Source organism: Lissotriton helveticus, chromosome 1_1, assembly GCF_964261635.1.
Source record: "Lissotriton helveticus chromosome 1_1, aLisHel1.1, whole genome shotgun sequence".
Classification (NCBI taxonomy): domain Eukaryota; kingdom Metazoa; phylum Chordata; class Amphibia; order Caudata; family Salamandridae; genus Lissotriton; species Lissotriton helveticus.
In genome coordinates, this window is record NC_136057.1 from 1,993,151,957 (window position 1) to 1,993,175,156 (window position 23,200).

Here is a 23,200-nt window from a genome sequence, read left to right on the forward strand (position 1 = left end):
GATGAAAGGGAGTTACAACCTTGGGTACCCTAGTTCTCAGCACCACTTTTTCTGGGAAATACGTCAGGTAAGGAGGCTGTGATGACAGTGCCTGCAGTTCGCTCACCCTCCTAGCAGAGGAAATTGCCACCAAGAATGCGGTTTTGATGGTGAGCAACCATAAAGGGCAGTAGTGCATTGTCTCAAACAGGGCGCACATTAAGAAGGCAAGGACCAAAGTAAGGTCCCATTGTGGCATACGAAAGGGGGAAGGGGGAAACAAGTGGGTCAACCCCTTCAAGAACCTCTGCAGCAGAGAGGAAATTGGGAAGTGAAGGCTGATCTGGTAGCTGAAAAAAGGCTGAGAGGGCCAAAAGATATCCCTTCTGAGTGCCCAAGGCAGAACCCTTCGGGGCCAAAGAAAGGATAAACAAAGGATAAACAAAAGGATATCTGCCAGAGAGGAAGACAAGGGGTCAATTAACCTTTCTGTACAATATTTACAACATTTCTTCTATTGGCAGGCATACTGATTTTGTGGAGGCAAACCTGGATGCCAGAATAACCTCACAGACTTCGGGAGGGAGGTCAAAAGCTGTCAACTGTTGCTGCTTAATCTCCACGCAAGGAGGCGGAGAATGGACAGGTTTGGGCGAGGGCCATCCCCTGCTGCTGCGACAGAAGATCCTCCCGAATGGGAAACCTGATCGGAGGATCAATGGTCATGTCTAGAAGCTTGAGATACCAAACTCTCCATGCCCAGTCTGGAGCCACAAGAATAACATATGCCCGGTCGCTCCTGACCTTCAAGAGCACTCTGGGCAGGAGTGGTATAGGCGGAAAGGCATATAGGAGGCCTGAGTTCCACTCGTGGTGAAAAGCGTCGCTGAGCGAGAGCCACCTTGGAAACTCCAGCACGCAAAACTGCTGACATTGCACGTTCGCTTCAGAGGCGAACAGATCTAACCAAAGCTCTGCCCACCGCTGAAAAAGATCTTGTACCACCTTCGAAGGGAGATGCCACCCGTAATACGCAAGGCACCTTCGGCTGAGCTTGTCCGCCCTGGCGTTCAGGGAACTAGCCAGATGTTGAACCACCAGTGAAATACCCTGGTGGTCCAGAGAAGCAAGACCACTTAAAGAGTCTACAACTGCACTCCTCCCTGTTTGTTGCAGTACCACCTTGCTGTAGTGTTGTCCATAAAACCTGCATCAGCCTTCCATTTATGGATGGTAAAAAGGCTTTCAGTGACAGTCGGATCGGCCGAAGCTCCAACAGATTGATATGGAGCCTGGGGGAGGTGGAGTCCTCTGATCTCCGCCTTTCTCAGATGGCTATCCCCCATCCCAGAACGGAAGCATTCGTCACTACTGTGATCTGTGAGATCTTGGTGGGGAAGAAAGAGGGGTCTGCTCTTGATCCAATCGCGACCTGTTAGCCACCACTGCAGATCTTTCGCAGTTCCCTCCAAAATCTGTCCAGGCCGAGATGAACTGGGTCCTCCAAAATTCCTACTGTGCTACAGAGCAGCCCAATTGCACGTTATAGGAGACTGGTCGCAGTAGGCGACTGATTGGGAAGCGGATCTCTTTTCCTAAGCAGTTTAAAATTAGAATTGTAGATGATGAATCCAGATATTATTAGTACTACTGTGGAGCTGTTAATGTGCACCCTACTGCTTGAATGTTGGTGGCCTTTGTCACTTTTTAAATGCTTGGAAAAGAGGTTTAAAAATGAGTGTTAATCAGATGAGTAATATAAATGCCACAAAAAAGCAAAAATAAATGAGTCTACAACATAAGCCTTTTAAAACGTGAATGCCATTTGAATTAACAAGATTACTCTTCACTAGGCGGATATAATAGGAAAAAGCAGCATAATGCAGTGACCTTTAAATACAAAAAACAAAACCTTTAATTCCAAATATAATCAATATCCTCTTACTTTGCTCCAGCCTCCTCTGTACAGGAAAGGAAGAACAAAAGCTGTACACGTCAGAAGTATAGTAGAAACCATCAAAATGCGATGCACCTAAAACAAACATCAATTTAATTGAAATCTCATGCAAACTATTTTTCTGTACAATTTATTAGGTTTCCATCTTGATCAGAAAGCTACTGCGCTTGGTGACAGAAATAATAATCTTAAAATAACACATGCAGCACAATTCATTGTGGGCTTCAGCTCGTCGTTCAGGAGTCATACTGACAACACCAAATTTCAGACGAGTAAAGATGAGATTTTCTAGAAACCACCCACTAGACCGCAGAATGATGCTCAATATGTGAATCTCAAATAGGTTCAACTTGCATACCTACTGTTAAAGGCAACTAACAGTTCTCCTCTATGCACTGCATTCACAAGTTAAAATGGCATTTTACAGTACAGTCTCCAAATTTTTATGGCAATCAAGCAATTTCAATTAATCAAGTAAATGCAATTATAAGGCCAGGTATGTTAACAGGTAGGTAAATATATTTTACATATCATAATGAGTTAGGGCTAGGGTTCCTAGAAGATTTGATAGGACGGTTATGGGTCAAACTATGGTCTGCTCCAGAGCTAAAGTTCACGCGTGACATAGTGGAATACTTTTTTTAATGAGATATTATGCAATCTATTCCTTTATTCAACTACATTAAAAAGCCACTTCAAGATCTTGGGATGATAAACTTATGGGTAAATAGAGCAGATATTAACTCATCCTACAAGGCACGGGTTAAGTTATAGTACCATGAATTAAGAGATAATAAGGTTGGAGAGAGCAACCAACGTGGTAACAGTCCAGCATTATAACCTGCTCACTACAATCAATGGTATGTAACCCTACCTTTTGAGGATTAAAGCCCAACAACGCAGATTTTGTCTATCACTGTTAATTCTTAACATGATTATTGGGGTCTTTTCCAGGTATGGGAATATTGGTTTACCTCATTGCCAAGCTGCGTCTGCATAGGACATCTAGGCAAACTAGTCATTGTATGTTATTCTGCAAACTTAATGCTTCTTGCCCATTATGATTTTTATGCCCTGTGCTCAGAGGTAAATTGTTTAAATCACATAAGGAATGTTTGATTTTTCTTTGGCGTCTTAACTAACCTGAGATTTGTACTGCAGTTTTAAATTTTATTGCCCAGGCTCGGAGGTTAAAGAAAATATATATGTCAAGATTTCGTTAATTCCTTGTAATCAGTTTTGTTTTGTATAAGCCCCTTGGATAAACATTTTTATTATTATAATTAACATTTAAATTGTTGTTAATGAGTTCTTGCATACATACTTTGAATATCCATTTGGGTTCGATTTATTCATCTTGTCAAAATTCATGGGAATGATTGTCAGGAATTGACGTCTGGATTAGAAAAAAATGTGGTCTTATGCTTTTAACGTGCTTACATTGTTCTATGATGAAATTATGTATTTTAATTGTGCTTTTATGATTTTATTATAAAATGTAATAAAGAATGATGATGATATTTCACTTACTATCTTTAGAACCTCTCAGTGAGTAATCTCTTTCTTTTTTATAGCATTGGCTATTTACATTATGTAGCATGAGTGCTCGTGCTAGGCTGTCGTGCTACCCACGTCAGTTCGACTCAAGACTGCCCCTAAATACTGTATTTAGGGGGCGGTTTAGGGGTCTCGAGGTCAGTAGCCAATCGGCTACTGACCTTAGGGTGACTACACCCTTAATGTGGGGGAATGAGCCCATTCCTGATTGGGGAGTGCCTGCCATTTGGAACTCTTTACCCCCAACATAAGATCCACTGACAACCACCTTATCTTCAGAAAACTACTCAAGAATTGGCTCTTCCCCATATAAGCACCATACGCAAAATAAATTTACAGCATATCCATCTGTACAGAAGCATTTATTTTCACTATAGATAAGTACCTATCTTTGTGTATTGCTTTGTATAAACATGAAGAATAATTATGTTAAAAAAATAATCTTTGGTCTACATGTACTTGCTTCTATTGCGCATCTATGTACCTCCATGTACTTGGATCCGGGTGTGTTACTTTTCCCCTGAAAAAGCATATCCAATGAACTACCCTATTTCTCATCCTGTACCTCTATCAATATCATTAATCTACATATACTTACCTCCTTTATGCATCTATATACTTTCAATGTACTTATGGATCAATATATTTATCACGTTCTTCTAATTTAGCATTTCCAATGCATTACCCTATTTCTCAGCCTATACTTCTCTCAATATATCTTCTCCCAACTTTCTGACTCATCTCAAACTTCTTTCTATTACTCTTTCCGATGCACTACCCTATCTCTCACCCTATATATCCATCAATATATCCTCTACTTCCGCTCTCTCATATCCCAAACCCCATACCACTACCACAACTAGGATTCCCAAAATAACCCTTTCTAGACTCTCTCCTACTCTACCCCTCCTTACATCATCTGACACCTCTTACTATACCGATCCGCAAAACAAACCTTTCTAAACTCTTCTAGCCGACTCTTCCCCCTCCAAAAACCCTTTTTACTTATCCAAAAACCTCTTCCTTCTGCTATGACCTAAAAGAAAATACAAACAAAAAAAATCCTTCACTATTCTATCCCTCCACTATCCTTTTCAATCAAAATAACAGAGTAAAATGTTGACTTCTTGAAATCCATATTCCACTATACTAATTCACCACTAATCCTTTATGGGTTCCAGAGTAGCATGCTACTCGCCAATAAAGCGTTTTAACAAACCCATCAGGGTTACAAGCGATATATAAATGCAAACCTTTTTCCCTTTTCTACCCCTCCTTAACCCTTCTCAATCCAAATAACTGAATAACATATCCACCACTCAAATTAATTTCATGTTTCACCATACTAATTCAACACTAATCCTTATGGGTTCCAGAGTAGGGTGCTAATCGCCAAAAAAGTGCTTCAAAACCCCCATCAGGAGTAGCAAGCACTATATAAATACAAACATCTTTCCCTCTTCTATCCCACCACCTACCATTCTCTATCCAAATAACTGAATAACATACCCACCACTCAAATTACTTCATATTTCACTATACTAATTTTCAACACTAATCCTTTATGGGGTTCCGGAGTAGCATGCTACTCGCCAGAAAAGCACTTCAACACACATCAGGGGTAACAGGTGCTATATGAACACAAACCTTTCTTCCCCTTCTATCCCGCCACTATCCTTCTCACTCAAAATAACTGACTAATATCCACAACTCAAATTACTTTCATATTTCTCCATACTAATTCACCATTAATCCTTTATTGGTTTCAAGAGTAGCGTGCTTCAACACCCCATCAGGGGTAACAAGCGCTATATAAATACAAACCTATTTTCCTCTTCTATCCTTCTGCTATCCTTTTGAATCCAAATAATTGACTAACCTATCCACCACTTAAAATTTACTTGCATGTGACACTATACTAATTCAACACTAATCCTCTATGGGTCCCGGAGTAGCGTGCTAATCGCCGAAAAAGTGCTTCGACACCTCGTCTGGGGTAGTAAGCGCTATACAAATGCAATTACAATACAATACAATACAATTACAATGGTTTATTTAAGACCTATATGAACAGTTTCTGAGCCAAAAGACTTTTTTGGGCACACACAAGATGTAAATGGTTCCGCTGTACCTCTCAACCTATTTGTTATCTTTAACAAGACATTTTTTACACAATCACAACATATTCAAATGAACGCTGCCCTCCCTATACACTGCAGACAAGATGCTCAAACCATTTAGACGCTCACAGGCTTCACTTTCCCTCTTGGAAATTCGCAAACTCTTCTGCCACCACCTCCACTTCAGGATTCCACAACTTTTTCAACCTACAGTCAAAATCAGCTTTATCAAAAGATTCTGCCTGCCTTTCGAACTTTTCAGTAACTTACATTCCAATAATCATTATTCCCTTTCCAAGCTTAATTTGAATGTATCTTTGTACTGGAGCATCTCAGTGACTAAAACGTGCCATATGTGGTCTAATAGGAACACACCAAATAAATAAATACACAATAAAATAAAGAGGTTGGTCATGCCCCTTCCTCCGCACCCAGTCCTCGTTTCTTTCAATCTACACTAGTCCCAGTGCAAAATCATCTTTCTATGTTACTCCTTACATTTGTTTGCTGACAACCCACAATCTTCTCAACACTTAGCCCATAGCTCAAACAGAGGCTCACAAACAGCCACACATCAATTCAACAGTGGACGGCACTAAACTGCCTCATGTAGAGCCTTGCAAAATATCCTTTTAATTTACCTTTCATCCTCAACTATTCAGACCATTTTACGCTCTCATGCCTAATTTTACCCTAGGAAGTCTTCCCTTGCTCTAGATTGGTTAATTCAAGGTATATTTCAACATTGATTTATGGCTTAACCTGCTTACCTCCACAGAAGGACAGAGACATTTTCTGAAAGGGCGAACAATTAATCCAAGACCTTTCATCCACTCAACCACCACTATTTTCAATGTTCTAGTATTAAGCAAATTAGACTACTATTATACTGCTTGATAAAGTACTTATTTTTGCCAGCAGGGCCCAGTATAATCTACCCCAATGTCCACCTCCACATCATGACTAATTAAGCCTGCATTCTGCTCACAACAATCCCCTACAGAAACGTCTCTGGCACATGGACTAACCCTTTCACTATCTGACACATTCTACTAAGTAAGCTGTACACGCAATCATGGACTGTCAAGTCCCAGGATTACCAACTCTTACTGACCCACAAGCTACATTCATGCTGTAGCATCTTGCCAGCCCAGGTACTCACTAATAACCATGTTACACACAGAGAGTAGCCTTTATTCTGCAGTGTGTAAGTCAGAACTCAACATTCTAAGCCTGCCTTCAACTCGTCTCTCGACGCTTACGTCACAGTTCTTCGATGTACAATGGGAACCAAAAGAGTTCCAGCGTTCTTTTATTTACAAGACACTACATCTCCCACTTTGATCAATTAAAATGTAGAGCTTTTAAAAATAGAATATGTAAATAAAAACACAGATAATCATAGAAATACAGGCAATTACAATTCTTGACCAGGTCACCAGAAACTGGCAGTTGAAGTGTCAGTGATCTGCATAGGTGAGGTGAAATTATCAGTAGACACAGAGTCATCAACTATCTTTCGGGACACAGTCTCTACATTGACATTGATGTTTGAAGAGTGCTGGGCCACATGTCGAAAGTGAGAATAATGGGTCATAGTGACTTCTTTTGGTGCTAGTGATGGTAAAGGGTTCATCCTCAAAATGAGCATCAGACTTTTTTTCTTTGTCTGACAAGCACTCAATCAACCCTTGTGAAGTTGGTCCATTGGGGCAGCTTGGTCATCATGGCTCTACCAAACATAAGAATTGCAGGACTTTACCCAGTCGTTGAGTGAGGGGTCGAACTGTAAGTTCAACGAGTACAACTTTGAGGTCTAGCATCTTCAGTGCAGCACGCTGAACAGCTTTCTATATAGTACTCATGAACCGTAGGCCTAGGGCCAAAGAGGAGTGCCTTTTTGATGCTTTATATTGAGGGGATTTAGATAGTCGTTAAATTCTCAACTAATAAAAGTTGTGCCATTATCAGATTTTAAGATAGTCAGTTCACCCACATATCGCAAAGATGCCATCTAATTTTTTAAAACCTTTTCATGTGTAGTGGATGAAAGGTCTTTTACCAATGGAAACCATGATAATGATAACTAGAAGATGATGTGCATTCTCAAAAGGACCAAAGAAATCAATAGCAATTTTTTCCCAAGCATGATCTGGCAATTTTGATATGATCAAAGGGTGTTGACTAGAGATGAAAGACAGTTCCATATGGGACAAGTCTTCAATTCTTTTTTACCCTTTCGTCTAGAAACAGAAACCAGACTAGATCACAGAGAGCTCTTTTAGTGGAATCTATTCCTCGATGACCCTCATGGACAATGCCAATTACTTCTTGTCTGAGACTCTTGGGAATAACAATTTGTGTGCCTTCCTGAGTCACTGAAAGTTCATCTCTTAAAATGTTTTAACTTTGGATAATCCGTGGCATTAGTGAAAGGTTCCACTATTGAGGAGCAATAATGTCCTTCAACTTTAACTTGTCACTATCTTGGCTTGGGGCAGTGACAATTTGTTCTGCAGACATTGCAGCTTGTATGCCCGATTTTACAATACAATTGATGTAAGCCTCTGCTCTCGTAGATGGAGTACCAGGGCATTGTGATGGGACTCTTGAAAAATAATCAGCAGGATTCTGATCTTTCCCTGGATGATGAAGAACCGGCTAGTTGTATTCTTGTAGCCTCAAACCCCCAATGTTCAATTCTAGGAGACATTTTGACTTTGCCATTGCCGAATATCATCAACAGTACTTGATGATCGGTCACTACCGTGAAGGGCCTTCTGTACAAAAATACATGGAAATATTCACAAGACCAGACCACTGCCAACCTTTCTTTTTCAGGCTGCAAATAAGCACGTTCCATTTGTGACATGTCTCCGTGCATTGACCTGTCTGTTGTGCTGTGCAAGGGTAGCGCCTAACCTGGCAGGGCAGGCCTCAATAACAACCCAATAACAACCTCTTTGTGAAGTTTGGGTTCAAAGCAGGCCATTTCAGTGGCACTCTCAATAACTTGCCTGATCCTTTGATAGCTCTTCTCTCATGCTCGTGACCAAAAAAAATAATTTTTATTTAGTTGACACGACAAAAGGGAGAGGTGCATCAAAACCTGGCTGTAGAACAGTGGGATCCTAGAAGCTAGGATTAGCAAGACAGTGTAAGATCCAAGGAAAAAGACCTTTGCGTGTGACTGTGCATGGGGGGGTGGGCCTTGAAGCACTCAGCACACATCCACAGGCTTAAAAAGGCGAGCCTATTAAATACTATTTAAAAGTGATCTTTTTACGATCAGTTAACCTGGACATTCAGCAAGTTGAGAGCGGAAGGAGAGAGGGACTAGAATTGTCAGCAGCCATTTTATCAGATCAAAGAAACCACACAACAAAACATTTGCAATCTCACCAAGTGCATGTCTTTCTTACTGACCCAACTCGCTTGTAACAATTCTTTGCAGTTATCAAAGAGCGTTTCTGTAACTTTGCAGAGTACTTGTTTACCTACCTGAAACCAAATCTTCTCTCCAAATATTGTTCCATCAGGCCAAACTGGTTTAAAGAATCGAGCCACAAGAACACCAATGCTAACTAGAGTCATCCATGCCACGAACATCAGAGCACCTGTTGAAAGAAAGTAGTGAGCTGCCTTAGCATGGTGGCAAAGGTAAAGTAAAACATCAAGGGACAAAATTATGCAATTTTAAAATTACATCAGCTCATTTGTCCAGTGCTACATTATTTTAACACGAAAAGCTAGAAATGGTGCGATGCATGCCAGTATTTAGCTAGGTTTAAATATTTGTGATTTAAGTGTTCTTACCTTGCTAAAAGGCACAGGAACTACAATAAGCTGAACAATTTTAGAAAAATAGTTTCAACCTTAAACACATCCTTAGTTTCCTAAATTGGTATGCAAAATAAGGCATGGATGAAGTCCTTTAAAAAAGGATCAACCACATTTCCAATTCAACATTTTTAAATGAGAGTTTGTATCAGATGCAGTTCAGGGGCTGCTGAGACCAAACTTCGGGGGCTGAGGTCGTTTGCCACTGTGAAGCGCCCTACCATGGCTCTGCAAACTTGGACAAGAACCAAGCTTTCAGCAATAAACACTCAGAGTAGCAAGGGTTAGCAGCCAGAGGCTTCTCAGGGAAGTAATGGGGGGCGGGGGGAGTGTCAAGAGTAATATGCAGCCCAGTGCATATCATTAGGAAAAAGAAAGTACTTTCTACTCTCACAGCAAAACTAAATACTGTACAGTTCAATGTGTATGAAAACAGGGTTCTAGAATGCGGCATACGATCAATAAAGCATTTTCACTCTTCTTCCTTCCCAGTAATTGCCTTTCTCCCTGCTTGGATTAGGGTTCCCGCAGTTACTATCCCCACTACTCTATGCAAATAGGCTCAATTGCAGTTCTCAAATATTCTCAGTGTTTAGTTTGCAACCCAGTTATTGTTCCTGAGTCTTAATTCAACAGTACCAGACTACACAGTGGACTGGCCTGTGCCTTTGTGGCGCTGGGTCCTGGGAGCAGTCTACGCCCGATGGTTTACCAGCAAGACACTTTCAACAGTCCTGGGAGGATGGTGGATGGAGTTGTACCATCCTGCTTCACAACATGACCATTTGCTGCAGTGCTGTGGTATCAAGGAGGTGGGTCTACATATCAAGACTCAGTTCCTCAGCAGTAGGCCAGCGTGCTGCCAAATATTGTTGCAGCCTACAGATCGAATCTTCTCTTGACGATATCCTGCAATGGAAAACCCTTGGGCAGAGAGGACGCTCTGATGGAGAGTGATGTAGTTTCTTTGCTCCTCATCAGCATAGGCAGCATTCAACGATCAGACCCACAGCTGGCTGCCAGGTAACACGCTTCAGGCACAACTTGATGCAGTTCATTCCATGAACTGCACGATGAGGTTGGAGAAACCTTCCACGGCCTGTCTCTTTCACAAGTCCACCAGACACAGAAGAGATGCTACTCACAGCAGGTGGCACAGGGACTCCCTGGAGTGCCCACAACAGGAAGCAGTAATCGGTGTTGGACAAAAGGGCAGGCCTGGCCTAGATACTTCCTCACTTTGAAGAACAGAAACTGTAGTCCTGCTTTCATCCTAACCCTATACCAGATAGCAGCGGTCAGGAAGAACTAATCATCAGCCCCATGCTACAAAGTCCTCATAATATTTCTAAAGGTATCTCGGTCTCCATCCTCTTCACTTCAGTGTGTGAGTCTCAACCCTTTAGTCACAGAAAAGGAGGCAATACATTTTCCTTCACAGCCTGGTAAAAGCTGCCCTAATTCTTTATCTTGTGCTATGTTACAACCTTGGGTCTCCATTATGGAGCCCGCTTGATTCAATAATCAGACTATTACCACATATGTACTACATGCATATTAAACATGCACTCTACATAAACATGGGATGGGAGCACAATGCTTAGGGTTTCACATAATAACAAAACTTTACAATAGAAGGTTCAATAGGCAACATCGTCACTGACCGATATAAAGCTCTGGTCACGCCAAAGATTTAGAAAATAGGGTACACTACCACTACAGCTTTATGTGCCTCACCTGGGAGTAAGACTGCAGTCCACTGTCGACTATGAGGATACGCTTGGTGTGCCCACATGACAGGCCTCAGACCTCGCAATGTCAGGCTTAGGGTCTATTCACATGCCAAATTAGTAGGATGCCAGGCTTGAAATAAATTTCCGGACACATGTTTTTAGAACAGGTGCCCTTTGCGGGTTGGCGTAAATCTGTTCAATGTTTTTTGAGATTGGCATTAAAATGGTGTCACAGGGCATCGAAGGGTTAATTTTAGAAGATCTCTTTGCAGGTTGGGTGAGCTAACCCAAAAAGGGTTCACAAACGCAAGCAATCTGATTACCTGGCAGTGACTGGCACTTTTTGCTGCAGCAACGACTGCAGGAACCCTTTATCCTTATACAAAGAGAGACAGTAAAGTTAAAACAGACAGAGTGGTATTGCTTGATCTACAGGATGAAGTGGAGATGTGGTCAACAAATATTTTTTTTTAAGCTCCTGTTTTGGTTGCTGGGTTCATAGACCAAAGACTAAACTCACATCCTGATTTTAAGAAAATTCACTGTACAAATAAGCATGGTAAAAAACCATGCTCAGTGATACTCTGGAAACGGAACTAGCACAGGGCCTGCATGTCATCTGTGACATCGAATATGTATGCAGATGCCAAGAGTATTATATGATATTTATTACCATCATTGAGTGTGGGGCGGGGCAATGACACACAAGCAGCGAATCCGAGTGGGTGATGATTTTCCTCCCCTCCCTCAACAATGGTAATAACAGACCATATTTCACTCTGTGCATCTGTATATACGGTTTGTGCCATACTATATTTTCCATGTGTACTTTTTGTAACAAAACGAGTTACATTTGTGCAGTATGGTAAAATCAAATTGAATAGACCTCATGAGTAGTTCGAGAGTTGGTCAGCTATGTAATTGTTCCATCTAATTTGTGAGGCAGTAAAATCTGTTTTTCATAAGTAAATGTTGCTGTACTGATGTAATCAACTCAAATTTGACCTTTGTTATGTGGTAATACATGTTATTATTCTGCATTTATTAGTACAATTGCTCTAAATAACGTTATTAGGCCTCAGTTATTTTAAATACCAGGGCATGTTATGTAAAATATATGTTTTTTCCACAGGGGGTGTGGGGGGGGGAGGGAGATAAAGGTTTGTTTTACATCAGCGAAGACAAAGCCAAAAACTCTAAACTTTTTCACTCAAGGTATGCAACACACAACATACCTTGCACCATAATCCTGTGTTCCTTTTGGAAGGAATTTTATTTTACATGTGTATTAGGAAAGTGGTGTAATGAGCATGCCGGAAGTGCATGATATGGAATGCTAAATACGATAACTGCTGAATATCATGATATTTTAAATGTATTGTTCACTAAATCATAACTAATCTATAACTGTGCTTAATTGTGTTTTTTGTTTCAGCTGATTTAGGGTTTTTTCATGATGAACTACCTTATCCAGCCGTACACCTAGACTGCCATGTAAAGGGGGTTGGAAGAAGGGCCTGGCCTTTGCCCGGGCCCTTCACCAAACTACAATGGGTGCACTACCCTTACTATGAACGGTGTTCAGTAATGCAAACCATAACCTGCACACCAAATGCAATGCCAATGACCCACTCTGTATGAGGAAGATGCAAACACAAATGCCATAAATAATCTTACATACGAGATTACATATCACACTACCATTAACACTCTGCATGAGAAGACTATAAATATTGCATCATTTACTTGTTTAAATAAGTGGTATTTAATGATGGTGTGCTTTTAGGAGTGGTTACTTATTTGTATTATTGCTGTGAGGTCATAGGCTTTGCATTTGATGAGCCAGTTCTGGATTGAGATCTTCACAGCAGGTTCACGAATCCAACGGCAGTATCCAATTTTATTGTATATTTTGACACCGGGGGTCCATTTGAGACCCATCACCTATGCTCCTCATGGCTCTGTCACTTTTTTATTTTCAGGGCGTGAGGACAGAGTTCTGTGTCCAGTAACAGCAGCTGCAAATGGTTTTTCTCTGTTGCGGCCAGCCAAATAGAGAATCTGAGCTTGTGGTTACAACTTTAGGTCTAGAGGTCCAAAAGGATAGACAGAAGAAAACCTCTCCTCATCCAATCACGTAGCTTATTTATTTTTTATTTACTGTTCATGAACAATCTATAAATTAACAGTCGAGGTATAACTAACTTTAAAACAGTTTAATGCTCACCCTACACATTGTAATGTGTAACATTACTTTCTTGAAAATAACTTAAGGGAATTACACTAACCCAAGTAAAGAAACTTCCTTGAGTAAAGTTCTAGTTTCATGCCAAGGTGTGTGTAATTTCATTCAACATTTTCTGTAGCAGAGAGCAAAGATTTCTATGGGGATTTAAATAGTAAATTACACTTTTTGACCTCTGTTTATTTCCCATACCCCTTTATCCAAACTACAAAAACCTTGTCATGTCAAACCTAAATCAGATGAATTGATAAACTTAATATTAGTAAAATAGAAAGGACTTTTCAATGGAACCTCTGGCCTAACCAGAATATCACACTGGGCTATCATCAATGTGAAACACCGAGAGGATTATAGGATTGTTCCATTCTTTAACCGGACTTTGGACTTTTATTACTTTAACACGCGTCAATTTTGTTCTTCAAGTCTATGTGCTGTTATACTTGTAGGCAGCAATAATTTTTTTAAAGTATACAAATGGGGAGGATGTGGTCCATTTGCAACCACCTCCAATTTGTAATGTAACACCATATTGCACTTTCTGAAGTTTATTTAAAAAGTAAGCCATGATTACAAGACACAATTCTGAAATGAGAGCTTTTTATCCCGAGCACTTGCAAACTACTTGCAGACACTGTTTGGCAGTTGAGCCAGGAAATTTTCCAGTGTCATCTTTCAATTAATTCCTTTATCTAATTCAGCAAGACTATCACTTTTTCTAGACAATCTGCAATAATGTGTTTAGGGTCACTAAGTATCCAAAGGACAAGCAGAGTGTGATATGCATGTTTCAACATACATTGGCCACACACCACTACTAAATTGCAAAATTGATAGCACAGGAGCTAGTGAGTGTGCAAAATGCTAAGGTTTTTCTTTTCCCATGTATGCAAAGTGGGAGCACCGTTTTTTAGTCTTTAAGTGGGAAGAAAGTTTAATACTTGCCATGAAGTTTAATACTTGCCATGAACCTTTATAAGGAGAGGAGAACGGGATCCACCCACATTCTCAGGAAATCCAACGACAACATATTTATTGCTGGTTATCAGTGGCTGACTGTGATGCCTTGATATCAGACCTGCAATTGGAAAGCAAGCAACATATGATCTTTGGAAGGTTCCCTATTTCTGAAACTTTAAAATGTAACTATTCAGGAGTTCATGGATTAAAAAATACTTTATCGATCTAGAAAATAATTAACAGTAACACTGGTAAAAGTTAAACAAGAAAAGAAATTCCTGTTATCCTAAGTCTGGATCAGTTTATGAATATCTAGCCTTTATGAAAACATTTTAACCTCAAACCTTATGCAACATCAGATATCAGGACAACATCATGAATTATTTGTATTCCTCAGTTTATAAAGATAATCAGTAAAGAGGCATTACAAACGGATTACTTAATAGTCTGCAATCTACTTTCCATTCAATGCAGTTATGACATCATGAGGTATTATTTCCAGTGTGAAGTATGCAACATTTTCAGGTGTAGAGAGATCTGTCAGGCTAGTTGTAATCACTATCAATTGTCCCCTTTTAAAAAAAACTATTCACAATCTTAAATGCAGAAAGAAGAAAGTCAAATGGTAATTATTTACAATTGGTAAGCAATCAAATCACTGGCAAAAGTTCACACTTCATTATAGTAGCTGATATATCAATGAGTGTACAGGGATGATCGAACAGCCATGTCATTTTCCAAAGTTGGTGTAAAGTGTATGCAGACACCAGCAGTCAATGTGGAGAAAGGTCTCATCTTGAATGCAGAAAGTTCAATCTTGTAGAGGTTTCCAAGTGGGTACACACTGCTCTCTACACCTTTGACCAATAACAAACGGTATTTTTTTTTGTCGTATTCTGCTTGTGGTATACTATGCAAAGGATAGAGCAATTCTCCGAGGTGACAATGCTCAAGACCATTTAAAAATAATATATGAGTAGATTTCAGAGACCATATTTCTTTTTGGAACAATTAACTGAGCTCCTCACTTTGCGATACTTGAAAAATAAAGAATCAGGGGTTAAGAGTTGTCACATTTTCAACATTCTGCTAACTCAACTGACACTCTAGAAGAGCGCACTAAATGATGTGAAGACCAATCTTCTGAAAGCAATAGACACACAAGCATGACGTGAGAAAACTGGAGAAGAATCGAGTGTCCTAAAATATTCAAAGTTCTTCAATGACCTAAAATCTTACATTCTAAGTCACAAAGCTTTGTCTTTAAAAAAATATATTTTGAGAAATAAATAGTTCATTCTTTGAAACAAGCCCGCAACAATTTTCCTTGCAAAAAGCATATTCTTAATTATGTTTAGAAACCACATATCCCACATGTGGCTGGCACAATTAGCACACAGTTCAATTATTTTCTCAAGAATGTACTCCTAATATTTTCTAAGAAGAAGCATTCATTCTATGCAGATCTTCTGCGTCCCAAAATCCTGTGACAAGAAGCCGCTTCAATTGCCTCAAAATTGTAAAAGACTGACTAATGCAAGTAGACTTCGTCTTCTCTCAAAACTCTGCTCAAATTGTCCTCCCCACCTGTTAACAATGCCAAGCCATGATAATTATGATTTACAGAAGCCAACACCAATATTTTGACTCCTCTTTCTGGGACAGTTAATCGAAAAGAAAAGATCAGTTCAGTATGGTTCCAAACCTAAATGTGACACCAGAACAGCTACCCTTCATGAGCTATATAAATTAGGCTATCCACATACTAGATAATGTAAAGGCCTGTGTGTTATTACTATTGGATACCTTGATCTATTAGGTCTATGCAAAATTCTATCCAGAGGTGTGGATTGGTGCCAGAGTGGAGGAGCCATCTCCTACTTCCGGTTGGAGCATCCAAAAAGCCTATCCTTCCCTCTTGTCTGAGGCCGTCCTCAAGGTTGCATCTTATCTAAGGAGATCACCACGTTTTAGTTATCAGGACACCAGCTTTGCACTCCTGGCTCTCTACCTAATTTTCAGGTAAGCCAGCCCACTTACGTTAGTGGAATTACTCAAGTCTAAAACACACTATATTTTTAAATGAAATCCAAGAACTAGCAACACTGTCTATCGCTGCTTTCTTTTGGCATTACCTTAATCAGTATTTATATTCAAAGTTTAATAAAGTCGTTATGTTTAGCACCAATCTAATGCAACAGAGTGGATTACGCTAATCACGAACATAAAGTTAGTCATTATCATATGCCGGTGAGTATGGGAATAGTGGATTTATGTATTTGTGAAGATTGGCAACATTGTATATGTTACTAGCTCATAGCTTTTGGTATAGCCAGGCTTTATCTGAATTCAATGACTGGTTCAATTCACACAGAGATATTAAGATGAAACTGTTAGAATGTTTCCAAATGTGCAATTTTGGATTACAAATATTGTGTGCCAATTAGCAATTTTACAATGAATTCTAGTCATAATCAATGAATTAATGATGTTGCATTTAAAACAAATTCATAGAAAAGTTTAAAAGTATGATTAATAATGTTGTTTATTTATGCTACATTTTCACAAAGACACAATTTTATTAAAATGGAGGCAATTTTTAGGGTCTGCCCATCTCGCTCCTCCTCATTTCTCCCTCCAATCAATGTCTTCCTGGAAGACTTCTCTCCCCTCAGTCCACGCAGAGCACTGTACAGTGATCTATATTTGTCTTGTTCTTTTGCGAGCATGTATTGTGAATTAAGCTTTCCATCGTATTCCTGATGTAACTTTCAGCTAAGCACATTTCCACTAGAACTGCGGATACTGGATTGCAAGCATATTAATAATGTATTGTCCTTCGTTAGAGAAATGTTTTATATTTTGCTTTGCATCTCCCAATTTCTATTGCTGTGGAAGATAATAAAAGATTTGTGATTATTCTTAGAAGGGGGATAGTGCTATAGACTTATTTGTGATGCTCCATTTTATAAAATGTACTGTTGATAACCATGCTATGCTGAATCTACAGTTTCTCACTGTTTATGCATAAAAATTGTATTAAAAAACCCTGTTCGGTGTCCAAGATGGCGACTCATTAAGACGTGTCGCTTGCTCTCTCCTGCCGGCTGCCCAGTATAAGCACCGGCATTTCACCATCTAAAGCAAAAGGTGGATTTTCTGTGGTGTCCCCTTGATTGAGAGACAGCGGGGGATCAGCGTATCAGTGGAAATCCGGCAGCGGGTGGATGAGCGGTTACCGGCCCGCCGCGCTGCGACCTGTCGGCACTGGGAGCCGGGGGTGACTGTGGAACAGTGCTGCAATGGACCTCGCCCTGAGAGGGCCGGGTAGGGCCCGGGGATAGAGGGGTTCACCGATGTTAGGACTGTGGTGGTTGCGGGTCTCGGAGCACCCTGAGCTTTGCCCTGCTGTAGAGGATTCACCCTTGGGACCTTGACATCACCGCATTGCTTGCTGCGTCTCCCGAGCCCCGGTGAAACGGGTCTGTATCAGCGAAGTAGCTGAAGCGAGCCTAGCGACTTTCCTGAATGGCTGGCTGCCCCGGGTGGATGGAACAAGGGCTGGGAACAGCCCAGCAGACCAGGAGAGCGCTGTGGGTCTGACGCTGGCCGTCACTGGCGCACTGCCCACCATACACAGCGGGGACCATTCCAACCCTTTCTTCCACCTAACAGACGCGGGGCTTTCTGCACAGTCACGATGCCAGGCTCACACCCACCATGTCCTCCTCCCGGGTGCGGAAAGACAAGACCCTTAAAGCCCTCTTCCCTAAGGCCCAAAGCAGTCGGCAACCAGGGAACGTCCCAGCGACCCAGAGATGGCTTGACCCATGAATACCGAAGCGGGAGAAATGATGACCAAAGCATTCCTTGAAACTCTGTTTGTGGCCCTTCGAGAAGACATGCAAACGCTTAGGCGCAACCTCACGGCAGACCTCAAAGAGGTCCGCAGAGACTTCGACAACATCGGCGAACGGGTCATCCACATACACGATCAACAAGTGGACCTCCAGTCCCACCTCCAAGACCTGGAGAACAGATCGCGACGCCATAGCATCCGGATTCAGGGGATCAAATCCAAGGAAGAGGTGGATGACATCTTTGAATATAATAGGAAACTCTTTAATCACATCCTGAGCAAACCGCCAGGTACGGACATCAAACTGGATCGAGCGCATAGAGTGGATCCCCCACGTTCAGCCGCAGCCCAGTCGTCCGACATCTTGGTCTGTGTGCAAGAATTTCATACCAAAGAGGAGATACTGCGGAAAGCGCGACAGATGCACCCAATATCTTTCCGCGGACAGTCCTCGGTCTAATTTCAGGACTTAGCTGCTCTGACCCTGCACAAACAAAGGACCTTCAGACCGGTCACCTCCTACCTTCACCAACGTGATATCCTTGCAGCTGGGGACATCCGTTTTGCTTGAACTTTCGCATGGACGGAAACTGTTTAAAATTCGCTCCCTCGCGTAAGCATGTCGTCTCTTGGGCAGAGAGACCCGACAGAGGATAGCAGTGATAAAGGTCCCGGACTCAACACGCACGACGCCAAACCATGCTGGAGGCAACAAGGCAGACACCGCCGAATCAAACGACCAAACCCTGCGGAGATCTCCAGAGGTCAGAAGGCTGTGCTGGAGTCCCTACCAGCAGTGATCAAGAAGACACAGCCGGGTTGACGCCTTTATAGCGACTTCACACGTTTGACCTTGTTCCTTTGAACCGGATTCGGCCGGCTGGAGGTGTGGGGACTGTCACTGACCACGGACAATTCACTATGGTCAGTTGTTCCTGATCATCGCAAGATGGTGGACTTCGAAATATTTTTCATGACCTTATTAGTTCACTATTTTTGGTTCTGATTGGACACATTGTTCCCTTTCCTCATCTTTGCCCTATGCAGGGGAGTTGCATTATGATAGTTGTTGGGTGTTTTATTTTGGTTTTGGGGCCCCTTGTCCACCCTTTTTTATCAACACTAAGGCCCGATATAGGTAGAACCCCTCAGTACCCTAATTTGCTTCCTACACGCACAGCAATGAATAACAGGTCCCGCACATGGCTCTTGTCTATCCCACCTACATGAATGGTCCCCACCACACTTAAGATACTTTCTTAAACGCGAGGAGACTTAACAATCCCGTTAAACGCAAAGCAGTACTGTCCTGTTTGGAGAATACTTATGCTGACATTTGTCTCCTGCAGGAAACGCATCTCTTACCCAAGGACTGTCACCTCCATCGGTCACATAAATTCCCCATCCAGTTGCTTTCCTCTAGCCCCACCTAAACAGCTGGAGTTGCCATACTAGTCGCTCAGGGGTTTCGAGGGCAGGTTCTTCAAAAAGAGGCAGAGATTAAGGAGAGGCTCCTTACATGTCAATTTACCTTAGGTGGCCTTACATTCACAGAAGTTTCAGTGTATGCCCCCAACGAGGGACAGGAACAGTTCTTACACGCAGCACTCACTGACACGACATCCACGATGGAAAGACGGATTCTAGTAGGGGGTGACCTGAATGTGGTTTTCGACAATGTGGCAGACAGATCGTGCCAGCGCGCAGGGCAGATAGGGGCGCTTTCGGGCGCGATACTGACGCACACGATAGACCTGGGTTTTGGGGACTTATGGCGCAGCTTCCATCCCGGCTCTAGGGAATACTCTTACTATTCTAATGCGCACAAAACGTACGCTCGGCTAGACTACCTGCTAACTTCAGCCCCTATGCGTGCGCTAGCAACGACTGCAGAAACAGGAGCAGCTTCCTTGTCAGATCATGCACCAGTCCTAGCTACAATTACCCTTCCTTCCATGCAGCGATCCCCGCGACACTGGCGCCTCCGCGACACTCTTGCACCGAGCTACTGTGGTGTAACAACTACGGCACACGATAAAAGATTATCTCTCCCATAAAAATAACAATGAAACATCCCAGGCTACACAATGGGCGGCGCTCAAAACAGTAATTGGCGGGGACATTTTTGCCATTTCAGAGGCAGAAAACTCAGACTGCGAGCGCAAGAGAGCAGATCTCACCCAAAAAATGAAGGAGCTCGAGCAGATGCATCAGCGGACAGGGGTGCCGCGAATCTGGCGTCAACTGAAAGCCACGCAACACCAGTTGGCAGCTCTAGACCAGGACAGGGCAAAATACGCAGCCCTTTGGCTGCGACATGCTTACCATTCCGGGGAAGACCGATGCGGTCGGCTTCTTGCACATACATTGTGAGAGCTTCGACAGAGACAAGGGGTCCAGGAGATTCATGTCGGAGACAGTCGCCGGGTCACAGAAGACCCAGACATAGCGGAGGCATTCTGCAATTTTTAAGCCTGCTTATACACTGACGCACACCCATCCGCTACAGACGGGACTGAGTACTTAGCAGTTCCCGACCGGTCTACTCCGACTAAAGCACAGGCTGATCTATTGGACTGAGACATACGGATAGAAGAGGTGGTCGCGGTCATCTCACGCCTTAAGCCTGCCAAGGCCCCTGGGCCGGACGGTTTTTCAGCAACATTCTACAAAACTTTCTGCGCGTTGTTAGCCCCGATTCTCACTAAGCTTTTTAACATATTCTCAGAACCTGGGGGGATACCAGGAGAGATGTTGGAAGCCTCCATAGTTGTCATCCCGAAACCGGGCAAGGATAAAACTACATGCGGGGCTTACCGCCCTATATCTCTCCTTAACTTAGATCTCAAGCTGTATACCAGGATTTTGGCTGCTCGCCTTGCGCTGTATATGCCAGATCTGATAGCCCCGGATCAAGCGGGCTTCATACCCCAGCACCAAACCAGTGATAATACAAAGCGAGCACCCCATCTCATCGAGAAGGCGTCTAAGATACATGGGGAATACATTGTCCTCACCATAGACTCCAAAAAGGCCTTTGACAGGGTCCACTGGCCCTATTTGGAGCTGGTTCTTGAGAGGGTGGGGATGGGGGAGAAATTTCGTAAGCGCGTCTTTAACATAAACCGGTTCCCAATGGCCACACGTCATCACTGTTTACTGTGGGAAGGGGCACGAGACAAGGGTGCCCCTTGTCACCTCTTCTTTTTGCGTTTTACATGGAACCTCTGGCATCCCACTTTCGGCAAAACCCAGAGATAACCAGGATTAAATTTTTTAGGGGGGGGGGGGGGGGGGGGGGACCCACATGATTGATTATTTTATACGCAGATGATGTCCTGATATCGCTGTTTAATCCAACTCTCGCACTTCCGGCATGTCTCACGGAATTGGAGACGTTTGCCCAATTCTCTGGGTTCAGGGTAAACATAGAGAAATCGGTGGCACTTGACTTTTCCTTGTCGTCTTCCACACGGGCACATCTTCAAGAAGCCACCCCGTACAGTGGGCGACAAACTCAGTTCCCTACCTCGGGATTCATCTCGCCCTCTCCCTGCCGAATAGCGTAGCAATCAATTATGCACAACTACGGGTGAAAATAGGCAAAGAATTGGGCCACTGGAAGCATTACCCACTCACATGGCTTGGTTGGATAGCGGCAGTTAAAATTACTATATTGCCCCAGCTCCTGTATCTGTTCCTGACTTTGCCTCTTCGACCCCCGCAGGGGTGGCTACAGCAAACCCAGTTTGAACTGGCACACTTCATCTGGAAACGTCGCAAGCCGCAGATTAAGCAAGCTCTGACGGTGCTCCCCCCTGAAGAGGGGGGCCTTGGTGTCCCGGATCTCCAGCTATGCTTCCAGGCGGCTCAATTGCGTTATTTGTTGGAATGGAGCCGGCTGGAGTCCGAGAAACATTGGTTGTTTCAAAATCAAGCAGTAGCTGGTAGGCCCCTGCAGGGGATCCCCTTCCTTCAGAAGGCATATAGGCCGCCTAACTTATACGCGTCCTCTATCACCCGAGCCACCCTTGAAACATGGGTCCATACCATCGTCAAACACAACGTGACACCTTTTCCTCGCCACTGACTCCCCTATTTGATAACCCGGACTTTCATCCATTCCTAGACGTAGCAGCCTCCTCGCGGTGGAGATCCTTGGACACTTGTTTGATGTGCAGCTTAAATTGGACTATGGTTTGTATGAGGCCGACAGACTTCAATACCTCCAGATTCGGCACTGGGCCCTTCATAACCAGGTCAGACCCTTGGCCAGCAGACACCTCATCACATACAAAAAGTGGCTTGTCACGCGCACTTCGGACAAAAAACTAATTTCAGATCTTTACAAGATGCTGCTGCACAGGAATAGACACATGTACAATGCTGGCCGCGAGCGCTGGGAACGGGAGCTAGGCAGGACACTTAGCAACAAAGAATGGGAGGGGATATATTACAGAGCCAGCCACTCAGCATACCACATGGGATTGACTGAAACTCTTACCAAATTGGCTACTTATTGGTATTAAACACCTGTGCGTCTACACTCAATGGATCCTTCTAAGGGGGCGGATTGCTGGTGGGGATGCGGGTGCAAGGGCACTCTTGTGCATCTAATGTGGGAGAGCTCCCATATCCAACCTTACTGGACACAAGTACTCGATGAGGTAGATAAGCACTTGGATACACAAATACAACGCTTTCCTGTGTATGTCTTACTGGGCTTCCCGAACCCATTAACTTATCCCTTAAAATCCCGCTGAGGCCGTCTCATAGCAATAGCACCAGGTTCTGCAGTCAAAAACATCCCGATACTGTGGAAAAGTAAATTTTGCCATGTTCTGTGTCCCTACGTGTTCCCCATCCTATGTTATATGTGCATGATCAATATGCATATGTATTCCCTTATGATCAATTAAAGACGCAATTACAGTTGTGTCCATCTCTAGTATG

At 42.7% G+C, this 23,200-nt stretch overlaps 1 protein-coding gene across 2 annotated transcripts in view; it reads right to left on the reverse strand.

The window, feature by feature from the left end:
- The window catches only part of FRRS1 (ferric chelate reductase 1), a 293,084-nt gene that overhangs the window by 88,694 nt on the left and 181,190 nt on the right, over positions 1-23,200 (reverse strand). For both annotated transcript variants that reach the window (XM_078644299.1, XM_078644307.1), the window contains exons 9-11: positions 14,393-14,506; positions 9,115-9,230; positions 1,925-2,011 (exon numbers count right to left, since the gene is read on the reverse strand). In XM_078644299.1, coding sequence (XP_078500425.1) covers positions 1,925-2,011; positions 9,115-9,230; positions 14,393-14,506 — 317 coding nt within the window. The remainder of the gene's footprint in view (positions 1-1,924; positions 2,012-9,114; positions 9,231-14,392; positions 14,507-23,200) is intronic.